General features: G+C 29.3%; 1 protein-coding gene across 3 annotated transcripts in view; it reads left to right on the forward strand.

Moving 5' to 3' along the window:
• LOC136971370 (cadherin-23-like) overlaps nt 1-24,386 on the forward strand; it is a 132,186-nt gene that overhangs the window by 72,415 nt on the left and 35,385 nt on the right. For all 3 annotated transcript variants that reach the window (XM_067265812.1, XM_067265810.1, XM_067265813.1), the window contains 12 exons: nt 9-155; nt 5,829-5,975; nt 6,043-6,121; nt 6,201-6,325; nt 6,507-6,710; nt 7,452-7,619; nt 9,180-9,341; nt 10,407-10,483; nt 10,713-10,965; nt 11,055-11,315; nt 17,817-17,895; nt 22,721-23,326. In XM_067265812.1, the coding sequence (XP_067121913.1) occupies nt 9-155; nt 5,829-5,975; nt 6,043-6,121; nt 6,201-6,325; nt 6,507-6,710; nt 7,452-7,619; nt 9,180-9,341; nt 10,407-10,483; nt 10,713-10,965; nt 11,055-11,315; nt 17,817-17,895; nt 22,721-23,326 (2,308 nt within the window). The remainder of the gene's footprint in view (nt 1-8; nt 156-5,828; nt 5,976-6,042; nt 6,122-6,200; nt 6,326-6,506; nt 6,711-7,451; nt 7,620-9,179; nt 9,342-10,406; nt 10,484-10,712; nt 10,966-11,054; nt 11,316-17,816; nt 17,896-22,720; nt 23,327-24,386) is intronic.

Below are 24,386 nucleotides of genomic sequence, written 5' to 3' on the forward strand. Positions count from 1 at the left end.
TTTTATAGAATCGTGACAAACTAGACAGTAAGTTCTCACTAAATCAAACTGTCCTAATTGAATATGAAAGACCTGTTAATAATGTTACTCTGAAAAATATAGAAAAATTAGATTACGAATCAATAACTTCTTATAGAATTGTCATCATAGTCAAGGTGAGTATAAATATAAATACAGGTATCCTGCACACAACATGGTACTTCTACAACATGATTTGAAAATTGGGGATATACCCTGTACAACACGACTTCCGGTTTCATTCTAAGACAGTTTTGGAAATCCTCCATACAAAATTTCACAATTTTTAAGTGTAAACTTTGTTATTCAATATTTTTTTTCTTCAAGTAAGCATGTGTGCTGTCTCAAATTTGCCCATGGATTTTAGAATATCAAAATTTTCAAATTATTTTGTGCTTTTCGTCAGGTTTACTTTAATGAAAATTGATAGGACAAGGAAGAAAAAATTGCACTAACTTTCCTATCAACCAGGTGTTGTTGTCATTGCTTTCAGACTTTAGTCCTTAATACTGTCACTGTGTTTTCTTTTTATAGATTAATTTTTGGATTTAGTATAGTTTACTTAAACATTTTTAGGTAAATGTTATTAAACTTGTTTTTTATCATTTGTAAGCAATCATTTGTAAAATGACAAATGAAATATGGCAGTATTTCAGTACTCAAACAATTCAGTATTTGAACACAAATTCTGGAAAAAAGAAATACTCAGTATTTCTTTTGCTCAGTATTTGACTGAACAAGCACAACTTGCTAGAACAAATTTTCGATTAATAGCATACAGTGGAATCTCGCTTAACGAGCACCTCGCACAACGAGTATTTTGCATAATGAGCAAAACAAATTGTAAAAATTTGCCTCACTTAACGAGCGATATTTCGCATAACGAGTGATGAGGAGAGGGGAAGTCCCGAATTGTCCTCATGCGGCATGCTCCATCAGTCTTTGTTTAGCACTTGTTCTGCTAGCATCTTAGTGTCGCTTGTGATCACATATTTTTCCAAACTTATGTTCACACATATTACTTATAAACATCAACAACCATAGCTTGTTATATAATAAATACACCAAACGATATGCCAAATTCTTGGATCATTAAATTTAATGACCGATTCCAAATTAAATTTTAGAAATGTGTGAATTAAAAATTAACTATTTATAATTATTAAACTTAATTCGAGATGGAAGCATAACTGCCTACCTCTAGTCAAATTAATTAATTTTTAATATTTAATTATAGCCTTTATATAACCCAAGAATTTGGCATATCATTTGGAGTGTTTATCGAACATATTAGCTGTGATTTTTTTTTGTTTCTGCAAATCGAATTCTCATTCCAGGATGGTTCGTTCCGCGCTAGAAGAAAAGATGATGATTCACGCTCCTTAACAGTGTAGATTGTACAATTTTTTTTTGAATAAACGTTATACATAAAACATTTGAGCATTTTTTCGGCGTGGAACGCATTATCATATTTTACATTAATTTCTATGGGAAAAATTGTTTCGCTTAACGAGTGTTTCGCATTACGAGTAAGACTGGAACAAATTATGCTCATTAAGCGAGGTTCCACTGTATTTTTATTTCATCATCCATAAAAAATTTTATGAAAAAATAAAAAATATGAAAATGTTGCTGATACAGTAGATTTTTCTCTGATTCGTTAATCCGAATCAATTGGGGACTGGGGTTGTTCGGATTAGTGATTTGTTCGGATAACCGATTATGTACGAAAAATATATTAACCTGTCCGATGTTCAAATTTTTCTCCATTGCGTGTCACTTTGTGTTGAATTTTCGTCGATTTTAAGCCTAACGAAAATTTTTATAATAATAATCGAGGCTATTGTATTGTTAAAAATTATTTCTTTATTTTGTACAAACAAAATAAATATATTGAAGAATATAAAAACATAAAAATTATACTTTAGAAGTAAATCTAGTATCAAAAACGTTCGATTCAGCATGACACAGTCCGGCTGAAAATCGTTCGGATAATCAGCGATTCGGATTACTGGGGTTCGGATTAACGACTCTCTACTGTACTTCAATCAACAAAAAAAACTGAGATGACGATGATACTTTGTAAAAAGAAAATGCCTTCATTTTACTAAAATTAATATTAATGCACAATACAGTACTTTTAATTATGATTGTTAATTAATTATTGATTGGAAATAAATTAATTTTTGCTTTAATAAACATATTTCCTTTAGTAACAAAAAAGAATAGTATACTTTTGCTAACTTCTGAAATGCAACCCTATGTTTTGCATTAGTTCTTTGTTTCGTATAGTGTGAATTCTCATAACAATACTTTTTTGGAGTGTAACTACCATGTTATATGAGGGATATGTGTATTTTAAATATTTGAATTGATATGTGTAATTTTTATATCAAATTTATTGATATTAATATTTTAATTACTGAATCAAAAACCTTTACAACTTAAAAAATAAAACATAAAATATGTAAAAAATATCGCATATCTTAAATACATTTTTAGGATATTTTTTTAACTCTCTATGCCAAAAGCATTCCTAGTTGTTGTAAGTACATCCAGATTTGCAAGTTTGATGGATTGTGAGGATTGAGATATATCCAAGCTTTACTATATACAAAAAACATCTTAGAATCTAACTTTGCTTTGAAGTGAGATTATCAAAGAAGTAGATGACCTTTTCTACCATCTTAGCTATTTGTCCATCAAACTTTTGACCATAACTCTTATGATTGAATTTTAAAAGTTGAATGTAAAACTACAAAAATTTCATAATCCAGCATAATTTTTATTTAAACATTTTTGGTAGGAAATGTTTATTCTCTAAAAGTTCTTTTTTGAAGTTTTAAGTTTTGTTTATCAAGTTAAAGAGGTTACTAAATTCTTGTTTTTATTTAGAAGTCAAATACATATACCATATTTTCCTGCATATATCCCACAGAAAATTGCTAGAACAAAACTAAAACCTTCTCTTTACCTATTCTATCTTATACTCTATGACTCCAAAGCAGCTGTTGAAATCATAATATTTACTGGTACTGTATGCAGTTTAAAATGTTCTATCTCAAACATTTAAATATATTTTTTTTATTACAGTTTATTATAGATGTAATTATAAAATAAGTGTGTAGTGCTTTGCAACTATTTTCTTATTTTTTTGTTTAGTGGTTTTGGTTTTCTATGACCCCTTCGTTTTCGTTCACGGTACCATCTTTCACCATCCATTGCATGTTGGTTGCTGGATTGGCCAGTGATGGTCACATGGGGGAGGATATCTGCTTTGTATGTTATAAAAGGTTGTGTCCATGTGTTGTAAGGAGCTTTGTTTTTTTTCCTGGGTCCCGCTTGCTGTGTAAATAATATGAGATCAAGGAGTCGAGGGTGAGAATACTAAGGACTGAAATAAGGCTGAAGGAACTGTAATCCACTTCCATCTAACTGAGGATACTTTAACTTTGAGAAACAACACACACAAAGGAAGGAAGAATGGTGGAAGAATCGACTGCACAGATTAGTTTTCCTTCTCAACATTTGTAGGGGTAGAAAAATTGTTGAGAGTAGTATTCATTGTGTGCCGTGAACTCTCTTTAAAGGAGAGAAGGAAAGTGAGGGGAATGTGAATTGATTTTACTGGGGTATTGGAAACTTGTCAATCTCACAATAGTTTGTGTCCTATATATATATAGGACACACGATACAATATATATAACGATATATATATATATAACAATCACACAAACTATCATGAGATTGACTGTGTCAATGGAAAATAATAAAAAATTCCAGTATATCTGTCAAGCCGACTTGTGCGTCTGTTTTTTTGTTTTGTCCAGCCCTGCAGACCCTTGTCTATGAGGGCTTATCTACAAGTGCTATGATCTAATCAGCACCAATGATGCTGCCCCTAATTATCAATCTTGTCATATTCTTTTGTATCATAATTTCCTGTCAATAAATAATACATTTTTTCAGTTGCTACCATTGAGTCTATAAGTGATATTATTTCTCAATCCACTCACATCTCATGAATACATTTCAATAAGTAAAATAAAAAAATAGAATACTGAAAGGGAACTTTCTATCTTTATATTTGGAAGGTATTGTGGCAGTCAGCCATAATATTGTATATTTTGTATCTATTAATTTTAGTTAGTCTTAACCTTTTCTTTGTTCCTTTGTCCTCACTTTTTCCCAAAACTTTCCTCTCGACCCTTTTCCCTTGGGTGGGATTACCAATTCCACGAAATGAGTAGTAAAACAAAAGGTGAAGTAAGGCCCTGGGGCTGGTGAACAAATTAGAAGCCAGTCTTGGTCAAGCTCTCGAGGAGAACTGATGAGAGAAGGTAGTACTCCAGATCATGTGTAGGATGATTAGAGACTACGATAAGCCAAGGAATTGATAGGAAGGAATAAGAGAACTTTGAAGGAAGCTATTGAAAGTATCATACGAAAGGTCTACAGGAAAGACGAGAAATAACATTCCAAGGAAATCTCCAACATGGTGTCCCACTCAAGATCACGAGGTCAAGAAAATTCCGGGTATTTCCATCTTCCTCTTATACTATCCTTATTTGTCTATTCTCTTCTTCCTTCCTTAGTTGTAAGTAGCATAAGTCGCCCCGTGTATAGTTGTCGTGCTCAATTAGCCCGTTGTTTGTTAGATCAAAATTTAATGCCTGTGTATACAGAAATCATTTGTAGTGTTGGGATCCAGAAGAAAAAAGAACCTGTTCGAAGCAATAATAAATTACTTTGTGTTGAAAAATCTAATGAGTATTTATTTGTACCATTCCACTTGCGGGACCATGTACTGTACTTGTCACAACAAACATCACAGTACTTTAAATGTCTACAGAATAAACTTTTATCATATCACTTCATTTCTGTTTTATTTATCAAATAATATTAATAAAATTATGATGATGATGATGATAATATAATAATAAATGTTAAAATAAACTCAGAATAAAATTAAATAGAAAATAATTATAATACAAAGAGTACCCAACAATATAAATTTGATTGTCAAAATCTTATTTGCTATAGTCACCTCTAAATTCACTTAGTTCAAATATTTGCTAATGAAAGTGAAAAACTAATGCAAAAAATGATTTATTTTCACATAGCAATTGATATTCTTACTGACATTTTCCAAACTGAGAAAAGTGAAACAAGTAATCATGTGAAAGAGAGCAAAAAAAACTTTGTTAAAACAAGATGTGGATGAAAATAGTAAATTGTTTTTTATGCTTATTCATCCATTGTATGTAGTCTGTTTGTGTTAAAAGTTTGCAGCCTGAAATGATGTATAATATAATTTCTTCCACGATATAGCATTTCTATAGGTGTTGTCTGTAAGTGCTGTGTCTTTTAAAATGTGCTTCCTGTAATTTTTATATTCATGGTCTTGTATGGCAATCACGAAGAGGCATCCATCTCTCCAAAGAGGCATCTGTTGTTATTTGATAGATAAAACAGAAATAAAGTGATATGATAAGAAAGTGTCCTCAGCAGCAAACTCATTTCAACAATATATTTATAGGTAATTATAGGATATTTATAAGGAATTTATAGGTCTATAATTTTTTCAAATTGCATCCCAGTAAATTAAATGTTTTAAATTATTGTTTAGAATAGTTATAATTTTAATTAATTAAATATTAATTTATTCAATTTATGCAGTTTATTTTATGGTGTATTTAATATCTATTTTATACTGTGAATTTTATGATTTAATAATGTAAAAATTGATATTATAAAAGTTGGAATTTTATAAATAAGTAATTATTATTATTGTTATTATTATTATACAGGATAATCAACATAAAGAACAGGAAAAGAAACTAGAAGGAACTGAGTTTTCAGATAAAGCAATTATATATGTCAACGTTGTTGATATAGATGATCAAAACCCAACTTTTATTAAAGATTGTGGCGTACAAAGGATAAACGAGCATTATGTGAGTAATATTAAGTATTTTATGTACTTTTTGATCTTCATTTCAATTTTAAAATCTGTTTATTTAGAAAGGTACTGTGGCTGTTGTCCATGCTATTGATGGAGATCGTGGTATTAATAATCCTATTCAATACAGGATTGATGAAAGTAATATGATACTGACTTTTTATTAAATAATGTGAACAGTAAATTTATGTTTATATTAATTTTATTTATTTTAATAAAGATTTGCAATCTTCATATTTTGGAATGGGAAAAAGTGGTGAAAATGGTATTTTATTTGTGGAAACAGTTATTGATAGAGAAAATGAGGCTATTACCAATAATCCTATCTTAACAGTTAATATAATTGTAAGAATAATTTTTGTTATTAAAATTTCGTATATTTAGTAAATACCTGATCAAAATTTTAGAATACTATTTTATCAATTTAATAATATTTTTGTATAATATAAATAAACTATTTACAAAATTATATATTGTGTAAAAGAATGTTAGTAAATATTAAAGTAGATTTGTCATTGTTCTTTAGGCTGAGGAATATTATGAAAATGGTACACGCGCAGTTAACCGAACAACCATAAGTACTTGCACTATAATTATACTTGATATTAATGACAATAAGCCAAAATTTAATGAAAAGCATTATGAAGCATCAGTAAAAGAGAATACACAAATAGGAATACCAATTACATTAAATAATGATTTAATACCAAAAGTGTCAGATATTGATGAAGTAAGTCATACTTTATTATTGTATTTATTTAGTATATAAAAAATATTAGCTGTGAATAATTAAGTTTTATCTTTATATTACATTTTCAGATCCTATGTTATATTTTTATGTTTAGACATTTTAATGTTTACCATAATTTCCTTCCTGTAATTCTTCTGCAGATTAGTATTTAAAAAATCTTCCAACTTCATAATCTATAATAACTGGATGTGTATTATTCTGTTTGCTGGTCTATGTACTTGTTGTTATGAACATCACACATTTGTGTTGTCTGTTTTGTTCTGGAAATCTGGTGCTCCTCTTCTCATATATTTTTTTGTTGGGTCAGTGCTCAACTGTTTGCAGTGCATTTCTTCAACAACACATGTTTCTAGACCTCCAAAACAGTCTACTTTTTTTATTATTACTATTTTTTTGGTCTTATCAGCTCTAGTCAATATTCCATTGTTCTCTCTCATCCAATGCTTAAATTTGCTAGTTTTCTTTTTTTCCTCTTAGAATTTCACTCTACTTACTTTTTTCCCTCTCTCTTTTCATCTTTCTTGCCACTAGCTATCTAATGTTATCTTCCTGCACATCATTTAATTCCATCACTAACCCTTCAAATAATAAGCACATTAAAATTTAGTAAGTAAAAGATTTAGTAGCTAAAAATTATCAAATTAAATTTTGTAAGTTTGTCTTTGTATTTATGTAAAATAAAAATACTTATATATTAATGCAATTTTTTTATTTTCTAAGGGTAAAAATGCTAAATTCAAACTTTATCTTGAAGACCATGAAGGTATATTTGCAATAACACCAACTCAAGGAATTAATGATGTTATCTTTATGATAAGAGTTAATAAATCTGAAGAATTAGATTATGAAAGAGAAGATTTACTAGAACCAAAACAGTTTAATTTTAAGGTAAAAATAATAGGTATCTCTTATAATCTAATTAATTTAATTATGTAAGAATATAAAATATATTTATGAAGTTTTCATTAAATTTTTGTCACTGGACTGAAGGTTTTTTAGTAGTGTATTCTTAGGTATTTTAACATCCAATCTGTGGTAGATTTTGTTGAATATAAAATCTTAAAGTAAAATCTGTTATAATATATATAGAATAATAAAACTGTGGGGAAGTACTCGATCTTTAGAGTATTCCCCATGCAGGAACAAAACAAAAAGAAACTTCAAAGAAATAAATCACACACTCTATGACTCCAATGCAAGGAACTTAAAGTTTATTTTAGTCCTTCCAATCACTACTCTGTCCCTTCGCTATAACAGACACTAAAACAAAAGAAACAACACACAAAAAAAAAAAAACAATCTTGCGACTCTATCGTCTACACATCCTCTCTCCATTCTTTCTTTCAAAAAAAGTCCCTCTTCTTCCGTTGAGCATGCGCGATTTCCCTCTCTCTTTCTCTCTTTTTTTCTTCCGAAAACGCGGCCCATCCTTTCTTTACCCTGTGGCCCACCCAAGGATCACACAATAGAACACGTGATCTTTGGACCACATATCTCCCCTCCTCCCATTAACTTTTACAACAGGAAGCTTTTACGCTATGAGGGCCTGTCCCTCCTTTACACCGTGAACCACCCAAGGGGTTGGTTACGAACCGGTTAGGCAACAGAACACGTGGTCTTCAGACCACAAAACTTTTAAGTATATCAAGGCACTGAACACACCTTTCACACTTTTCCAGCAACTAAATTTAATTAAAACAAATGCTTTCAGCCTGATTGATAAGTTTTCATTAGGTTTTTAAGTAGATATTCTATTTTTGGAATAAAATATTCTTTGAAGAATATTGTATTGCTAAATGTTTTAAATTATCTAGCAAATATAATCATAAAGCTACATTAATTAAAACAAAAATAAAATAAAATAATTTGTAATGATTCTTATATTTTTTGATTTTAAACTTAGCAGAAAACAATACATATCTGTAATTGAGAGCAACATTACAATTCTACATTATAGCATTAACACATTAGAAGTATGATAACAAACTGCTGAGTTATTCCAGAGTTATAGGCCACCATCATTCTGTTTACTTGTATGTTTAGATCTCAAGATAGATTGGATTAATTTTGAAAAACATTTTAACCAAGATCAAAGTTTGTTGGCTTCTATAAAAACAAAATCAAAAAATTTAACTATTATTATATCTACAGATATTATTATATTCCAGAACTATTACTATGATGTACAAAATATTTTAAAAGAAATTGGTTTGAAATTAAATTTGGAAACGTGATTTATTAAATTAAAATTTTTTATAATATATTGTAAAAATATGAAAAGGTAAGAATTTATAATACTACTTATTTCAATTCATGCATAGGACTTAAGAACTATTTTACTTTATCCTATATAAATTTTATATTAAAATAAATTTTCTGTTGTATATTATAATTAAATTCTGTTTTAAAGTAATAATTAATGTAATATTTATTTATTTATTATTTCAGATTATAGCAGAAGAGACTGAAACAGAAGAGGGTTTTTCTTCAGTAGTGGATGTAACAGTAAATCTTGAAGATGTAAATGATAACTTTCCTCAGTTTTCATCCGCCGATGTTGCTTATGTTTATGAAAATGCTAGCAAAGGAGACTTCGCAACCTCAATTAATGTAAATAAAATATTTCAAAGAATTATATTATTTAAATACCATTAAATATTATTAATGTTTTATACAACTTTTTTGTTAATTTAAACTTTTTTATAAATTTTTAAATTTCTATATCTGTTTTTATTAACTTAGTTTAAAGTTGAAAAATTTGTTTATCAACAAGTTTACAACTTATAATTTTTTTCCAAATACGTAACTTAGAATTATTGTCAAAATGTTTTGCAAAAATCAACGTTAAAATAAATAAAAATTTATGTTAAACAGTAAAAGTCAGAAAATGAAATAGAATCAGTATCTTGTAATATTACAACAAATATAGATCATATAAAAATATTTAGAATTATTTTAAAATGAAAGATTAACTTTTATGGAAGTTCAAAAATTCTTAAGTAGACAATACATAAAAATGTGTCTTTTCAGTTTGTCCTTTCACACACACACAAAGAAAATAACAGTTCAACAGCAGAGTGGACCTTTCATTTGAAGCTACTCATCCACCTCAATATGTAAAACTTTAAAAGATCCCTCTGGCAATGGCACAATATTAAAGAATAAATACATTTGATAAAAAATTGCTAGGACAAAAATTTTTGAATTTCCAAATTTAAAAATTGTGCATGTGTTTAAAGACAAAGTGAGAAGACACATTTTTATATATTGTTTTAAGGATTTTCTCAAATTTTGTAAATTCATAAATTTATTATTTATGCGATTAATGCATCTAAATTACATTTAATATTTTTACAATGCTAGCTTAAATAAATTTCATTATTATTATTATTATTATTATTAAAAATACCTGCAGTTATTTATATATTTTCTGTATATTGTAGTATGATTTAGAGTCAGGTAAAAGTCAAAATTGACTTTTAAAATCTAACATACAGTAAAAGGAAATTTATTCAGGAACAATCCGAAATTGTAAAGAAAATTGTTTATGAAATATTATCAATTAAATCAAAATAAATATAATTTTTTTAAAATTTAATTAATTTTGAGTTTAATCAGTTTTGAGTTTTAATTAATTTTATTTTCATTTTTCTAAAAATCAAAATTTACTTTCAGGCTACTGATATTGATTCTGGTTATTATGGAACCAAAGGCATTCGATATAGATTGATACCAAACTACATATCTGATAGGTTATATATATATATATATATTTTAATTATATGAATAAACATATTATTAATATAAATATAGTAATTATGTGCAATTACAGTATATGAATTTTTTTATCATTTTATAAATTAGTATTGTAATGAAATTTATTGCAAATTATTATAATTTACGTGTTAAATTTTATACTAAACTTTAATTTGATTTTAATAAGTATAGATTTTTAATTTGTGTAATGTAATTTTTTTTTAGTTTTCAGATAGATAGTGAAACAGGAGATCTAAGAGTTTCAAAAGACGATCATGGATTTGATTATGAAAAAATTCAAGATTATTATCTTACCATAGAAGCAAGAGATGAAAATGGCACAGGAAATGCAAATACAACTCAGTTGCACATTGTTATCCTTGATGTTAATGATAATGCACCTAAATTTTGTTATGAGAATTATAGTGGATATTTAATGGAAAATTCAGAAAAATTTACAGATATACTCCAAGTACAGGTGAAGAATATTTTATTAATAAAATTCATATTTATCATTAATGTTTTCTATAAAAAAAATAAAATGAACTGTTTTTATTAAAATTATAGGCAACAGATGCTGATGAACCTAACTCAACTAACAGTATAGTCAAATACCAAATTATTCATGATGCTTTTGAACAGTTTACAATTGATCCAGTAGAAGGTGTTATTACTCCAAACTCATCATTAGATTTTGAAGATGATGAGCCTCCTGTAAATGATAACTGTATAACTATTTGTACTAAAACATATTTCTTAAAAGTAATGGCTTATGATCTTGGAATTCCAAGACAATCATCTGAAGTTTCAGTTTATATTACTTTAATGGTAAGACAGATTTACTGATTGATATATATATGTTGAGAATTCAATGCAAGATGTGGCTATAAAATAATGGGACTGATGCTGTAACTTAATTATTATTTTTAAACTTACATTTTAGTTGTGTTTTCCTTTAATATACAATCTTCCTGCATCCATACACCTATGAATGTGGATTTTGCACTGATCATAACAGTGCTACAGGTAACTTTCTGTCAGGGTGCACAGAAGCTCCATCATTTTTTTTTCTTAACCACAGAAACTGAGTCTAAACAGGTTCTTTTCAGTGTAGCTGTCACATTAAGGAAGAGGTAAAAATCACATGGAAGTAGATCCTATGAATAAGACTGGTGTTCAAGCAGTGTGATAATTTCTTGGCCAAAAACTGCTTAACTGACAGCACTAAATGTGTTGGCATGTTATCCTGATGGAGAATGAAACTATGGGAGTATAGAAAGTATGAATGAGTCAACATGGAGAATTTTAGTGATAACTTCGATGGGCCAAATTAATAACGAGCATGCTCAATAGAGCAGACACTTAAAAGCGGGAATCCACTGATCTCAGTAGGGATTAGACAAAGACAACTATCCAAATTAACAAGATAACCATTTAATTTTTCTTGAATGAATATACAGTACTTCCAGGGAACTTGCTGGAAAGTACAGAGCCCGACAATTCAATTTACTGAATAACGTTAACACACAATCTTCCTGACAATGTACTACTACAGAATTCCTGTAACATGCAGACGTAAAAGTATCGAAAATGAATTTGAAGCATGTTTTTTTTTTTACACCAGACAGAAGTACAGTCTCCCTTTTTATAGCTATATCATATATATTGTATATAAACTAATAATATACAGAGTGAGTCACTTAACATTCTTATAAAATTGAACTGAATTAGACGGGAAATTTTGACATGATAGAAATATGTTATGCTTAGGAGCAATCTTGTCATGTCTTTGTGTACATCAATTGGAGGGCTGCCATTTTGAATTTATTTTGAAAATTTTTAAATGGGAATGGTGGTCATGTGACACATGTAATAACTTATGAGAGAAATGCAATGGTGAAGTGTTTTTCATCTAACTTTAATCTGTGAGAAGTTATGAAGAAATGAACCTAACCAAATTTTTATTTTTCCATGTATGATAAAACAATGTTGGGGTACTTCTAATGAATGAGGAATGAATTCAGATTATTCTAATATTTAAGGAGAAGTGTTCATCTGATGACTAGGTAGCTTTTCTTTGAATAACCATTCACAATATCGCATGAACTCCTCTACCATACTGTACATTAGGATGAGCTGGATTTATTGCATACTCATTAGAGGCATCCAGCATTGTTTTATCACATCTGGAAAAGGAAAATTTGGCTAGGTTCATTTTTTCATAATTTCTCACAGATTAAAGTTAGATGGAAAGTAACTGCATTATTGTATTTCTCTCAAAATTCTAGCCTCATTTCATGTATTACATGATCTAATTTCCATTTAAAAATTTTGAGATGAATTCAAGATGGCAATCATCAAATTGACACACAAAGATAGTTGTCCCTAAACATAACATATTTCTATCATACTAAAATTTTCCTTGCCTAACTCATTTTGATTTTATAAGGGTGTTAAGCAAATTTTGATTCATCCTGTAAAATATATATAGTATACATATACAGGATATCTTCTAAAAAGCAATCCAGGCTAATAGCTAAGAAAGAACTGTCAGATTTATGTAAATGATGCTTGTTTTCATGCATTATTGAGCATGGGCTATTCATTGGTGCATAAGTGAATTTTTCCCTACCCCAAAGAAAGAGGGGCTAAAATTATCTCAGCACCTATTACAGATAAAACTACAGTTCCAATTGTAAAGTTGCAGAGAAGGTCAAAATCAACACATTCCACATTTTGTTCAGTTAGAAAAAATTAAGAGGATGCATTGATCATGTACTCCAAATTTGAAAGGTTTGTAAATTTATCTTCTCTGTAATGCTGAGCTGCTTTGTAAGTGTTTGTTTCTCAAGCTTTAAATAGTTTGTGTTAAACGGGCCAGCAAAGAATACATTTTGGGTTTGTTAAAGATCTCATAGGATAAAAATATAAGGCTATAATTTGAAACTCAATATTTATTATACCCAGGAGGGGTAAAACAAAAAGGAGAATAAAACAATTTTTTCAGATCACAAACAACAAATATACGTCTAAACAAAAAAATTACTTTATCACATTCTACATCAAATGAGCAATTACTTATTGTGACATTGTCACATTGCTGGGCTGCAATTTTTAATCAGCTTTTAATTAAAAAAAATTATGTGATTTCCAGTCTGAACTAGAAGTTTATATATCAACACTTTCTTTCTTAAACCTGTTATTGGCACGTAACGCGTATAAGATATACAGTGGGTGACAAACGTTTTCGAACTATCACGTAGTTCTTCTTCAGGTCAACTAGCTTAGGAATGCTTCTGAACGGAGTGCATGGAATTCAACGGGATCGAATGTCATTTTGACAAAGTCAGTCCTGCCTGACATGCGCGGTCATGTGCAGGTCGGCATCTAATAGGGACTGCCAGGCCAGTGATAGACTCAGTTCCTCCTTTTGGTTGACGCACATGGCTACCTGGCTGGCTCTATAGATAGCTATGGTTTCTAGCCACCTAAGGTGTTCCTGGTGGGGTGTGTTGATGATGATCCCGTCGAATTCCATGCACTCCATTCAGAAGCAATCAATCAATTTTATTTGCTTCACAAAAAAGTGCAACACTAGTACCGCAAAAAGCACAACCGGTAACAATGCGAGTACAGATACAATATACAAAATATAAAGTACAAATCCAAAATGTAGTATAAGAATACGAAGATACAAAATTTTTAAAGTACATAATACAAGTTATGATATAAAATGGAAAGTATAAAATATAATATACAAAGAAAATTTAAAATGCAAAATTACAAAATGTAAAATACAGAAAATAAAATATAAGATACATATTATACAAATAAAATTGGAATAAAAATATTATACAAATGTTAAAAAAGTTTACAATACAGTGAAAGTATTGAAGGTACAGGATAAATAATATACATGAGTGCAGTAAAGTACAGGAGTTGCTAAAAATCACATTGAATAGTCTATACATGGTTATGATATACAATATGCCTAAAATAGCAGGAAGAAAGGTGCTGAGTGTAGCTGATGGGACATAGACCAAGCAATGAGGTTCAGGGAAGAGAAGTGGCGGAACGATGAGTGACGAGGCTGTGGTACTGGGTGACCAGCTGGGCAAAGTAGGTGTAGGTGGTCTGATCATTGACCAGATCGTTGAGATTGCATGGCCATTGAATGCCTCTAGAATTAATAATGGTCTTTAGATGTAACCTCTCAGCTTCAAGCATAGGGCACTCAAAAATATAATGGTTGGCACCATCCTGTATGTCACAGTCCATTCAGAAGCATTCCTAAGCTAGTTGACCTGAAGAACTATGTGATAGTTCGAAAACGTTTGTCACCTGCTGTATATCTCATACACATTAGTTCTGTGTTTATATACCAATGGCGTGCCATGAGATTTGATGATAGGGAAGCTGTGTTTCCATAAAAATTTTAAACAAATACTGGAAATGACAAAAATAAACAGTTTTTTTATTTTAATTCTAAAATAGATAATTGACATGAAACAAAGATATAAAAACTTGTTTTTATTATTTTTTATAAACTAACTCTATTCGACAATTTTTTCTGCAAAGTTGTTAATTACTTTATCATAAAAATTGCTTGTTGTCAATTCCATCAAAGTATTTAAAAGCTCTTTTTCTATTGAAAGCAACACTAGTGACGATAATCTTTCCTCTGACAAAGTGTTCCTTGTAAATGTATCATTTTGTTTTACAGTTGAAAAACTGCACTCAACAGACACACTTGTAGATGGTACCATACAAATTAATGATATTAAATCATATAATTCTTTTAGTACATTTTTGTTCAGATCATCACTAATTATAATATTTTTTTATGTCTAAGAGTGACTTGCCAATGTAGTCTGAACATGAATATAAATATTGCAGTTCACTACAGTAATTTAGATAAATCAAAAAATTCTCCATAAAATTTACTTAAAGAATTAAAACTTGCTTTGGAAAATTGTTGTTCATAATATTTAAAATCTATATATATATATAAAAACGAATGTGTCTCTGTCTGTTTGTCCTTCATACATTACTACACCATTTATCCGATTGCCATGAAACTTTGGAAAGTTATTTAATACACACTCACGAAGGTTTGTGGCATATGTGAAGACCACCATTTCCACCCCTTCCAAAAATATCTTTATATATGGATTAAGGCTTTTATGTCCAACAGATGGCGCTAACTCTGACGACCTAAGTTTGCTTTTCTGTGAGGCATTACGCTTTTCTGTGAGAATGGACTAAAGCAGATCATTTTCCATCTATCTATATAAATAAAATATAACGTTCGTTTGTTCCTACCAATTCCTTTGAAATTTTGACACAACGTTGCATTCGAATGCGCACGTGTTTTTATATAATATACATGTTGAAATTCCCCCACTGGGGGGAGATGGACAGGATTAAGGCTTACCGTGAAGAACTTGGCTTCTATTATACTATTTTAGATGTGGTTTTTTGCGTTTTTAATTGTGTTTTAATAGGTTACGTCAACAGAATATACACTAAAAAGGGATTTTTCAATTTTTCCTTGCGGGGGAGAAGGACAGGATTAAGGCTTACTGTGAAGAACTCTGTTTTTATTATACTATTTTAGATGCATTTTTGATTGCATTTTAATAGGGAATCACATCAAGAGAATGTACACTAAGAAGGGATTTTTTGAAATTCCCCCCACAGGGGAAGTTTATACATTTATAATACATACATTTTGAGCCACAACAACGCGTGGCCGGGTCAGCTAGTTATAAGATAAAGTGATAAAAATTGTAAAGATTTTATGTCAATAATCAATATAATTATAATTAAAAGAAAATTATAATTAAATATAGCTCTGTAAAGAAACGTAGATAAAAATAATAACATTGAATATTCTTTACTTTTTATATCTTAAAACAATGCTCTTAGTCAAATAGCTCCTTATGAGTGGTAATGGATGGAATCATTGGAAGTGTTATGTATTTTTGTGTGTAGCACCCACAAGCTAAACTGTCAAAGGTTGGTGCTCTGTAAAGTGCATAGGCGAATGTGTGTAATCACATTCTGCTTTACACAATTCAGTTATTTTTGCCATGGAAGCTGTCCTGTATTCAACAATACAGCACTTCCATTGGGAATATGCATATATGAATTTATATTCAAATATACAATAGCAATCTTATCATTGTTTTTCACATGTAATAAAATACATAATGCAGTTATAATAAAATATTAATTTTAAGTAATTTAAAGTACGTTAAAATATGTAAATAATCACACAATATGTATTTATATATTAGAAAATACTGTACAATGGAAGTGGTGCTTCCGCAGCTTCCATGGATGGCATGCCAGTGTTATATATAGTTAATTGCAGTCTCTAGCCCCTAAGCTTTTACACTTGGTCTGAATTTTAGTGGTGTCTTGTCCCTGTACTGTGCATCAAACTTCTCCTGAAAACAGTCAAGTAATGCTGGTCGTGTATCTAAATCCGATCTGAAGAAAATTTTGAATTGAAATCACACGACTTCTGGTTCAGACCAGAAGTTTGTAAATAGTTAATTGGGGCATCCAGTCCCTAAGCTTTCCATATCTGGTCTCAATTTTTATCTGTCTAACTCTGTTCTCAACATTAACAAAGGACAGTCATCAGATAGACAGCTGGAAGACAGTGAGAATGTAAAGGTTTGCAATTTGAAAATTTCAGCTCATATGTAAACACTTCCATTTAGCAATGCCTTAAAGAAATTGCTCAAATCTGTCTCCATGAACAGCAACACAGTAATAGTTTGTGTATTCATTCAATTGTTGAGTCATAAACATGGAACCATCTAAACTCCCACTGGTGTCTGTCTGTCTGTCCTTCCTTAATCTCAAGAATGGTGGTAGATAGATGAAAATCAAGATCAGATAAGGAAAGCTTTGGGGCAGGAGGCCCTGATTAACTATATACAAACGAACACTCTGGATCAGAAGTCAAGTGATTTCAATTCAAAAATTTTCTCCATAACGGAGTTAGATAAATGACTGGTATGGCTCTATTGTTATCAGGAAAAGCATAATGTAGGGGAACAAGACCCTACTAAAATTGAGAGCATTTACTTTAAATTAAATAAATTAAAAATATGACTAAAAATTGCAGCCTGGCATTGTGACAATGTCGCAATAATTTTTTGCTCATTTACAGATTGTTCTTTCTGAGCTATTAGCCTAGATTACTTTTTAGGAGACACTTTGTATTTATCATATATCATATTTCAAGTTCTCAATAAAATAACAGAAAATTATATAAAACATTATAAGAAATACATTTTTCTTTATTTTTCATAGGATGAAAATGATAATGTACCTGAATTTGATGCAACTACCTGTGACAAAAGTGCTGACATTAATGAAACATCAGTTGGAGGTATTTTTATATATAAAAATTTTTCATTATCTTTTAAAACAACATAATTTCAAAATTATTTAAATAATTCAGCATAAATATATATCTTTAAATTTAGTTTTTTAAGTTTTATTTGTTTGCAGATAATATTTAGTAATTTGAAAACTTAGAAAGATATTTGACTTTTTCATCATCATTTATTTTTATGATTTGCATTATATAGAATATATCAAAATTTTTTGCAGATTGATAGTTTTCTTATTTTAAAATATGTCATTATCAACTTTATGATAGATCAAAAATTAACTAGTATAGATATTAACTATTGTAATAAATAAAAAAATAACAGTTATTAAGGAGTCATGAAATGTACAATCCAGACGAGCGAAACAAAATGATATTTCTAGTGCCAAAATTGTTAAAAATGTGGTGAGTATTTCCAGATTATATCTCCCTTCAAGAATAAATTGTTGGCTACTAACAGTTATACTTAGTCGTTAGTCTCATGTGTTTTGGCCATTTTTATCGTAATGAAGAAATTTGAGTTAAATCAAAAAGTTTTGGATAAATGACAAAAATTTGCTTTTTACGGTATTTAGTATGAAATAGTATTTGCATTTTTCATGAACTCAGGGAGTTAAGGGTGTTCAAAAAATGGCTTGTTATCAGTAAATTTTATCATTTATATTGAATATAGAATTAATTATGCTTTAGTATCTGATATAATGATACATGCTAACTGTAATTGTTTAACAAGAAACTTTATAGAAGGAAGCAATTACTGTTAGCAAGATATATCAACAGTTCAAAAGAAATGAACAAAATCATACAAAATTAAAATCTTGCTAATTTTGATTTTACATAAGTATAACTAAAGTAGTGGTGTAGCTAGGGGGGTGCGGTAGGTGTGGTCTGCACTGGGCCCCTGGAAAGTGATAGGCCTATGGGGGCCCCAAAATTACGAGAAAAAAGACCCGAAAAATTTTTTTTGGGGCCCACAAATCTGGTTCTGCACTGGGCCCGGAGAACCGTAGCTACGCCACTGGTGCCCAAACTTTTCAATTTCTGGGCCAAATTGTGCCTAAGTCTTAGGTAGAAAGATCACAAATATTTTGTATATTCCAAATAGCAAAAAAGTACACATATATTTCTATCATTTATAAATAATATGTCAAATATATTAGCAGTCCAAATTAATGCCCAGCAAGGGTTAGATTTGTACCTTGGCACCTTCCTTTTGGGCATCGTTGGTCTTAAGAGAGGGAATATTTTGAACATATTGCCATATATATATATATAACTTTAAAAAGTTATATATATAACTTTTTTGTCAATTTTTAATAATTATTTTATCTGTGAGTTATATTTGTAAACTTTTTATCATAATTATCTGTTTTTGAGTGTAAATAGATGGAAATCTATATTCTTTATGTTTTATTCTTTCTTTTTTTTCACCTTATACAGGAAGGTATCAAAAAGAAAGAATAAAATAATTTGCTTTATTTGTTCTTTCTTCTTTGCTGTTTTCAAATGATAATATAATAAAGTAAGATATTTTTTAAGAGAAAATTTATTTTCATAATCGTTACATTGAAGTTACTGTAGACCACACACAATAGTGCTGACAGGTTTATTTCAAGGGATTAATTAGTGCACAATGGAACAGTTAATTGAATGAAGTGATTGAAATTAGTAACTGCTGTATTATTTATACAAAATCAATGAACTTCATAAACCAATAAAAATTTTCATGCTTTATATACAGTGGGTGATCGATTAACAAACATAATCTGTTCTAAGACTTTGTTTGCTATCCGAATTGTTCGTTAACAAATTATCAATTTACCATAGGTTTTTATGGGAATTTGATTAATTCATTTTGAAAACTCAAAAAAATAAAAAAATATATACTTTCTTACTATGTTTATTTATATGTAGTAATAAAAATACATGTATACACAGTCTTGCATTTTTATCAGTCATGTTTTTTCTGTTTGTGGAGCATTAAAGAATATGTCCAATGTCGATTGCTTTTCTCTTTTCTTCAGGAGTTTTTGGGAGTAATTAATAGCATTGTAATTGTAGAGATCCCCAAGCCTATTAACCTCAACCTGGTTTGGATGCCATTCTAAGACTGTTGTTCTGTCATCCTCCCACTTCTTCAAAACATCTTTAATAGCAGATGTCGGCATTAATCCTCTTTTTCAGAAGAAAACATATCTTGCTGAGTTTCTTGGTGTTCTTCATTCAAGAGTTCTTGGCATTCTTATGTCGTCAGATCCATTTCTGATTCCATTATGAACTCTTCAATACGTAAGAAACACATTGCACAAGAATTTATGACACAATCAAAGAACTGGATTACATTTTTAAGATAGCTGAACAACAAGGATACCAGAGAGAGGAGGTTGAGAGACTTATTACATCCTTCTAAACCACGGGATGGCATTCTCCCAAGGTAGACTGCAGGAAAAGAATAGTAGTAAATTATATTCCGTGTTTAAACAGGCTACATAGAGGTACTGCTAAAGCTAATAATTTTCACATTGTATACCAACGTAATCCAAACTTTTAAGATACAATGAAAAGAAAGAGGATCAGAATTGAATGACTGATATTTATTCGGTACCTTTTCACGACCAGCGTTTCGAGTCCAAGCTTGTTTATGTGGGGGCAATGATGTGCACTTTAAAACAAAGACTCAAGGAACACAAATATACAATCAATAAGAACCTGGACAGCACCGTTCTAGTGGCATACGTAAGACAACAAGATGTTAGCGTCCAGTGGGATCAGGCAGCAATCATCAGAACAACATCGAATAGGCAAGCAGTGAAGCATCTTGAGAAATTAGAAATTTTCAAGGCACACGTGGGAACTGGTTGTATAAACCTTGGAGATGCAGATGCATTGTCAACCACTTGGAGATCATTTTACAATATTTAATGATAATACTAATTTCGATGTTATATCTTATATTTATTCTTTTTCACTGTATTTTGACCTCATTTAAGTTGTTTATTTATTTATCTATATTTCATCCACAAGGGCATTTTTCCATTAATTTTTATATTTATTTTGAATTCATTTTATGTTCGATTTTTCTGTAACTGATGAAGATCATTTAAAACGATTGAAAACGTTTTTATTGCATTAAAATTTTTGCTGGATTTATAAAGATGTAGTTTTTTTATGTATTCCGTTTCCAGTACGTACTTTATTATGAGCTCTTCAATGTTCTTTATATCTCAGATGTGATTTTTGTTACTCCTTAAGCTGCTTGAGTCTTCTTGATTATACTGTATCTTTCTTAGATAAGATTGAACTGTGGCCTACTGTAGATCTGTTCAAGCCATACTGCATACTGTTCAAGCCCAGCAACATCAGACATCTTCTGCCCACTCTCTATCTTTGCTATTATACTCTCACCTTTTGAAAATAAAAACTGACGCAAAACTTAACGAGTGCCTGCTGACAGTCTCGCAAATACTATAAAAGAATTGTTTCTGTCAGAAAAATAAAAGGCTGGAATTACAAAGAAGAGTTTCAAAATTCGGAGGAATACTATCTGATCAGTATATACCGGGTTGAGCGTCAGTGTCGACGTCTCTCACACTTCAAAAAGTTCTGAATTGTTGCCTGAAGACAAGGGAAGACCAATCGGTATTCATTATTTTATGTCACTGCTTCTTGTGTTTGTTCTGTGAAGTGTTTGTTGTCCAAACATAAAAATCTTTTGTGAAAGTGTTCATTATCCAATTTGTTCATTAACCAATCACCCACTGTAATTCTACAAAAACAACTTTAAAATTATAGTTTAAGAAAATTAAAATAGAGAGATTTTTGTAATGGCATTGTTTGCTATGGCTATTTGTTATAGCAGAGAATAGTTGCAATGTATCAGTTGTTATGAACAAAACCATGTATAAAAATCTCCATTAATGTTCAGTTAACTATGTAATAATTAATGAAAATGCAATAGACAAATTTGGACAAAAACTAATACGGCTTTGTTTATTGTTTAAAAGTTTAATTTATCTTGTATTATATTTGACAGATTGCTTTGTGCATTTATGACTAAAATAAAATTTTCAGTATATTGTATTCTTTTTTGTTCAAAAACTGATTAAGATGACTTTTGGTTCTGAGACTGGATAAAAGTCATTTACCAAAACAACCAATTAATCCAATATCTTTTATGTCAAGTTTCTGCATTTAATATTTATAATTATTAGAATATCTAATTAAAGCCATAAATTATATGCAAAATTTGATGTAATATGAATCTATATGAACATAAACTTACAAATAGCCTCAAAATAAAAAAAATAGATCAATTTACTAAATGCTTTCAGAGTTTATAAACTTACTGTTAGAAATAGAAATTATAATTACAAAACTGTAGTTTTGCTTATGATGACAGGATTATAAACTTCAAAAATATTTAAGTATAATAGGAATTTATTTATTTCTGTATTTTCAAGTTGTTTTATTGAAATGAGAGAATCAATTTTTAATTATATAATGAGTCTAATAAAGATCACAACCTTAAATTGAGCAAAAAGTTATTGTAAACAAAACATTTTGGACTGTGATCAGTTATCATTAAGTTCAAACTGTAGAAAAAGAAAATGTTTTTCTTCAGTTTTGAGTCTGATGATGACCAATTAAAACAATCAAAATTGATAGCGTATAACAGTTTATTGCTAGATTAAAGACTATTATGTTTATTATATAAAGAGTATGATGTAATTAATAATTTAATAAATTTTATTTTAATATTTTTACTATGTGTGAAATTTATTTTCTTTTCTTAGTAAAATATTATTATTGAATTTTATTTAAGGTACTCATGTTGCTCAAGTTTATGCTACAGATAAAGACAAGTCACCCATGTTCAGTAATGTATCCTACACTATTATTGATGGAGCAAAAAATAATTTTATCATAGACAGAACAAGAGGAAACATCACTGTTGCTTATAATTCCTATCTAAACATCACAGATGATAAATCAAAACTTTCATATGAACTTAAGATTGAAGCTACTGATGCAATGATGAAAAAAGAAGATAATCATTTTTGTAAAGTATATATTAATGTCAAAGATATAAATGATATACCACCAAAATTCAAATATGTTGCATCTACTGGTTATAAGATATTAGAAAATGTTAATGATAAAAGAATAGGTTTATTTGAAGCTATAGATCCTGACGAAACAAAACAATTAAAATATTTTATTCTTTTTAATAAATCTGAAGCATTGCAACCAGATATGATATCTCCAGTAAATGAAGAAATTTATAATTTTACAAAAATTTTTAATATTACTGATGAAGGAGAAGTATGGGTTGTAAATCCAGCTGATAGAGAAGAAATGAAATCTATTGATTTAACAATTAAAGTTGTTGACGTAAATGGTGAAATTAATATTCCACAAGAAGATGAGAGTAAGTCCAAATTTTTTAAACCTTCTCAAATTTCTATAATTATAACTTTTATTAATATTCATGGTTCATTAAATTCTAAAAAACTATTGAAATGAATTCAGAATATTTCTACTGGTAAGTGTGGAATAGATGGGCTCACAAATGTTAATGTTTCATTCTTACTGTATAGCAGGCATGTCAAACTCATATGATATTGCGGGCCACATGATCTATTTTGTATAAGTCGGGGGCCGCATGTTTTCAATGTTCAAAAAATTAATAAAATACGGTTTTTAGAATGATTATATTATGTATTTATTAGACTCAATTTATTGTATATTATACGTACATAGACATTTTATATTTCATATTATTTTTTAAACTTAAACTATAAATATTTTATATTTTTTATAAAAAACAAAAATAAAAGTTATAATAAAAAATAAACAAAATCACAGTTTAATATTACTTTTTAGAAGATATTTGACAACATTTTTCACAAAGCGAGTCATCAAAATTTGGTTGAATATATTGAGCCGATGCAATTTTTAAAATTAATGATAAATGTTGATCGATTAACCTTGACCTTTCTGAATTTTTGTTATTTTTCATTAAAGAAAATAGTTGCTGGCATAAATAAGTGCTTTCGAACATAGCCAGTATACGGGTAACAAACGATAACATTTTAGGAAACCGATCTACAGATAAATATGTATAAAAATCTGGAATTCCAACATCCATATATTTTTGCTTCAGCAAATTATCACATTGGATTTCAATTAATTCCATTTGTAAGTTTTCATCAACAGTTTCAATATCGATAGATAGAGGCAAAGTAAAAAGATAAAATTGTAATTCACAGCTTTTAAAATCAAAAAATCTTCGATCGAATTCCGTTTCTAACAATTTAATTTGGTCAGCATATTCTGTAAATTTTAATTTAGGTGATTTAAGCAATAGATATTGGCAGCTTTCAAAGCTTTCTATTCCTATTTGTTTTTGCCAACGTAATCATTTTTGTTTGAAAGCGTTAATATTATCAAATAGCATTGTAACAACATGATTTTTGCCTCAAAGCTTA

The sequence above is a fragment of the Centruroides vittatus genome, unplaced genomic scaffold (genome assembly GCF_030686945.1).
Source record: "Centruroides vittatus isolate TY-2023 unplaced genomic scaffold, ASM3068694v2 contig_2480, whole genome shotgun sequence".
NCBI classification, from domain to species: domain Eukaryota; kingdom Metazoa; phylum Arthropoda; class Arachnida; order Scorpiones; family Buthidae; genus Centruroides; species Centruroides vittatus.